Source organism: Mesitornis unicolor, unplaced genomic scaffold (assembly GCF_000695765.1).
Source record: "Mesitornis unicolor isolate BGI_N332 unplaced genomic scaffold, ASM69576v1 scaffold27859, whole genome shotgun sequence".
NCBI lineage: Eukaryota > Metazoa > Chordata > Aves > Mesitornithiformes > Mesitornithidae > Mesitornis > Mesitornis unicolor.
The window spans coordinates 23,862-27,968 of NW_010209727.1; the positions used below are offsets into that span (position 1 = coordinate 23,862).

General features: G+C 41.5%; 1 protein-coding gene across 1 annotated transcript; it reads right to left on the minus strand.

The window, feature by feature from the left end:
• Nucleotides 1-344: 344 nt before the first annotated feature.
• RPS3A (ribosomal protein S3A) lies at nt 345-3,662 on the minus strand. Its single transcript, XM_010192948.1, has 5 exons — nt 3,553-3,662; nt 2,169-2,356; nt 1,789-1,997; nt 1,078-1,187; nt 345-512 (listed from the first exon to the last, which is right to left on the minus strand). The coding sequence occupies exons 1-5, from the start codon at nt 3,605-3,607 to the stop codon at nt 391-393; spliced, it is 684 nt and encodes a 227-aa protein (XP_010191250.1). The 5' UTR covers nt 3,608-3,662; the 3' UTR covers nt 345-390.
• Nucleotides 3,663-4,107: the final 445 nt, after the last annotated feature.

The following is a 4,107-nucleotide window of genomic DNA, read 5'->3' on the forward strand; positions in this document are numbered from 1 at the left end:
AAGATTCTGAAGCAGTGTTGCCCTGTGTGACACAACATCTGCGCTGTGCAACGCTCCTCTTTGAGGCACCTTTCACCAATACCTCTGCACACATCCACACGGTTTCTTTTGTGAGAACCAAAATTACTGAAACGAACGTACAGAATCCTCGGTATTGTGCCTTCCACTTTTCAAAGAGGACAACCCACCTTCTTCCACCCATCCTGCAACACCAGTCATGAAAAACATCTCCAAAACAAGCATTTTTTTTCTTTTTTACACCAAAGCAGTAAGTTGACCTTATTAAAAACCCAACCACATTATCAGCAGCAATACTGTCTAGCAGCAACACAGGCAACCGAACATTAGTTCCGTATATTAAATTTTTTTATTTTCCATCAATTTTCAGTTTCAGACAGACTCTTGCACGGGTGGCTCATATCCATCAGCTCGCTCTACTTTAGTGCCTGCCTCATCCCCAGAAGGTTTTCCAGCACCACCACCTTCACCATGCAGTTCCATCAGCTTGCCCACTATAAAGAAGAAGTATTAGAAGTAGTTAGAGATGCACCTATTTAAAACAGCTTTAAATTACTGAATTGCTCATCATATACAAATAAAGCCACAAGCACATTTACTGGAGCTATGATCAAATCCATTCCAGAAAGCTCATGCAAGGAGGTGCTGCTGCAATAACCAAGAGTCAGACAAAAACAAGCAGTGAAGTAAATGCTACATAATGAAATTGAAAATTAAACTTCTTCTTAAAGCAGAAGTCAAGAACCTACCACTGCATTATATGGGAATGTCAGAAAATGGGAAAGTAGAATCATTCCATGTCATCTGGGACCGAAACATTTTGTCATCATTCATTCCCAAGCCAAAGCCTTTAAACATTTGGCAGCAGTTTCAGGTAAGAATTCAAAAAAGCTCCAAACTGAAGGATCATGGCTTTCTCTGACTAGAAGGACGCCCTTTTTTACTACTACAGCTTCTTAAGCTTGTGATGATGCTTTATCCACAAGCAAATGCATTTTAAACTCGCAGCTTCCCACATCCTCCTCTAAGAACACCAAATGGTTGCAGCCATTGACTCACATTCAAACTTGGGCTTCTTCAGCATCTTCACCTTGCGGACGTAGACGTCGTGCAGGGGGTAGATGGACTGACATGCCTTCTCGATGTCTTTGCCAATGCTGTCTGGGATCCTGAGAAATCGGACAGCACATCAGTACCAAGACATTAAAAATCGTGCCTGCTTTTTCACCAGCAACACAGGCTCCAAAGAATTCTCAATAAAACATAGCATTCTACAGAAGTTTGCACCATCAATACTACTCTCACTCTCTGACAATTTTCAAGTATTTTTAGATTACAAGACGTATTTTCCTTGCAATGTTAGAAGGGATATAGTGCAAGTGTGCGCATTTTGAGCGCAGATCGGTCATCAAACTTTTGGAGGCAAACACACTTTGTAAAACCTCCTTCTGTCAGAAGGATCCACAATACTCACAACCCACACTGATCAGAATTACAATCTGTCTGTAGAAACATGAATCTAACATCTCTGGAGAGCCCAATTTTACACTTATGCAAACATGATAGTTGATGGAAGTCAAATACAATACAGGCTAAGTAAGCATTCAAAGAACACTGCACATTAGCCTTTCATAATGAGAGGCACCTTTGCCTGGTCTCTGCCAGACAGTACGTGAAGCACCAGCATTCCCAAGGTACCCAGTAACAACTGACCAACAAACAACTACTTAAACTGTAGGGGAGAAAAAAGAAGACGCAGACAAAGCTTACAGCTTATTGACAACTTCTTTCAGGTCATTGGTCTGGACCTCTCGGGTCATGATTTCCATCATCTTCTTGCGAATCTGCCGAACCTGCTGATGCTGGGCGTACGAGGTCTTGCGGATTTGGTTATTACGCTTCTTCGTAAAACCCACGCAGAAGAGGCGCAGGAGGTAACCATCGGTAGTTTTGACATCTACATGGGCTTCGATCATTGTCTGAAAAATAAACAGTCATTTACCATCAACATGACAGACAGGTTTCTCAAAACCATGCACCTGACGCTCATAACCCTCTGCTGATGCCACTTCAAACACAGCTTTGTAAGGCATCGGCAGTTACCTCCTTTCCTAAAGGCAAGGGCAACACAGACCTCGTTCTTTACGCACCTGCCATTTTTTGACCATGGAGCACATTTTATCCCGGGTGAGGTCCATTCCATGGAAGTTGGTCAGACAATTTTTGCCCTGAACATCCTCAGTTATCAGTTTAAATTTACGGAAGGCAACCTCATCGTTCTGCAGATCAGCCAGACTCACTTCAAATACACGACCCTTCAGTCCATCAGAGGCAATTTCTGTATTATGAAAGAAAACAAAACACCTTTTGTTAACATTAGAAAAGTATTATTCAAATCAGATACTGAACTTGCATTTCACGTTTTCTACTACTAGGTGTTGTCACGAGCTTCACAGCTCTGAAGTTTACATGCACTGTGAACAAGATCAAATCAACTCACGGAGCCAAATACCATATTCTGCTAACCTTGTGAGGAATCTTCCTTTAAGAGAATTGTATCAGATGCTGAACCCAAATACCAGTACACTGCAGATTCCAGCATATGGATTTTCTTTTTTTAAAGTGGAAGAGGTTATAAAGTATTTGAAAATATGAACAGTAATGAGGAAAGCCACATGTGCTCTGCTCAGCTGAGACACAGCAGTAACAAATACTTAAGTGCAGTAATTTCACAGCTCTGCCTCTAACAACTAACCATTTTAATACCGGCTGACTTGTATTTGCTTTACAGTGACCCTTATTTTAATTGTTTTGCATGTACACAGTTCAAAATAATGATCATCTTTGTAACTAAGTGCAACCAGAACAGTACAATGCAAATATTTAGCCATTCTACACAGCTAACCTTCCAAAAATTTACCTCTATCCAGATCCCCCACATGCCTAACACAGCCTTCCTTCTGCTAAGGTGTGTCAGCTCATATAAAAACCTTTTCCCATTCAGCATGCATCTACTTATGCTCCCATTAAGTCAGTAACTCTAGCTTTTAACAGATCTCTTTACCTAAAAGCTTAAAATTTCAGTCCCCTGTAAGGCAACAGTCTTTATAATTTTATTATGACCAATCTCCTCTTCTCCCTCTCTGATAATCAGAATGACTCCTTAATTCTTAACTTTCCTCAAACTCCTCAGGTCATCACAGCAGCAGTTCATCAGCAACTTCCAGCATGTCCTTCTGTATCATATCCATGGTTCAGTACTCTTGCAAACAAAGACTGCACTGCATTAGCTTCCCTGCAACTAAGCTCATTGCTTTAAACAACTCTGTGAACTTAAGAAAGCTCATTCAAATCACATAATTAAGTTAGAAGTGTTGTGTTGTTCCCCCTCCCCCTGTTTTTTTTTTAAACTTCCAGGTTCATAGTATTATGAGCAAAAAACTATTTGTCAGCAGTTATTTACTGGAGTCTCATCTGGCACTAGCACATGGAACAAACACATCTCCCTCCAGTGCATAAAGCCCCTCTACTCACTAGTTCCTTGAGTCCTGGTGACAAGCGTCTTCCCGATGTTTCGGATATTAAACATCGCTGGTGCTTTGACGTCATACCAGTCTTTTTTGGAGAAAGGATCAACCCTTGATTTAGATAAAGCAGAAAAGATTTGTTTTACTAATTTTCTCAGATTAAAAGCAGGCCAAAGCAAGACCTTCCTCCCTGTATGCTTTGTGAGAAGGAAACACAAACATCAAAATCTTGTGCTTTCAGGTTTAACGTGCACAGGTTGGCAAGTATGTGAACGCAGAGAGGCAGCACTGCCCTTTACAGTGAGGCAGACATTCGTTTCCATTTCATCCAGAGATGAAAACCAACTGCAGAAACATCATAGAGCCAAGATGAAAAAAAATTACTACACAGTGCTACAGCTCCGGCTGCTGCTTCGGAGCGGTATACACTGGGCGCTTTAAAGAATTTTTCTATGAAGACTTCATTTCTCGGCTTTCGCAGCTAAAACGCACCAGATACAACGAAGCTTGCACCGACACGCCCCTAGAACCCCCACTTCTACAGCGGGCAAACCACGCCAGG

What these genes read in the sequence shown, in the direction of transcription:
- RPS3A (XM_010192948.1), bottom strand. Translation starts at nt 3,607, where the DNA reads ATGTTTAATATCCGAAACATCGGGAAGACGCTTGTCACCAGGACTCAA. An exon ending in CCATGGTCAAAAAATGGCAG is followed by an intron (nt 1,998 to 2,168) that starts GTGCGTAAAGAA and finishes TTTATTTTTCAG; the next exon opens with ACAATGATCGAAGCCCATGT. An exon ending in GAAGAAGCCCAAGTTTGAAT is followed by an intron (nt 513 to 1,077) that starts GTGAGTCAATGG and finishes TCTTCTTTATAG; the next exon opens with TGGGCAAGCTGATGGAACTG.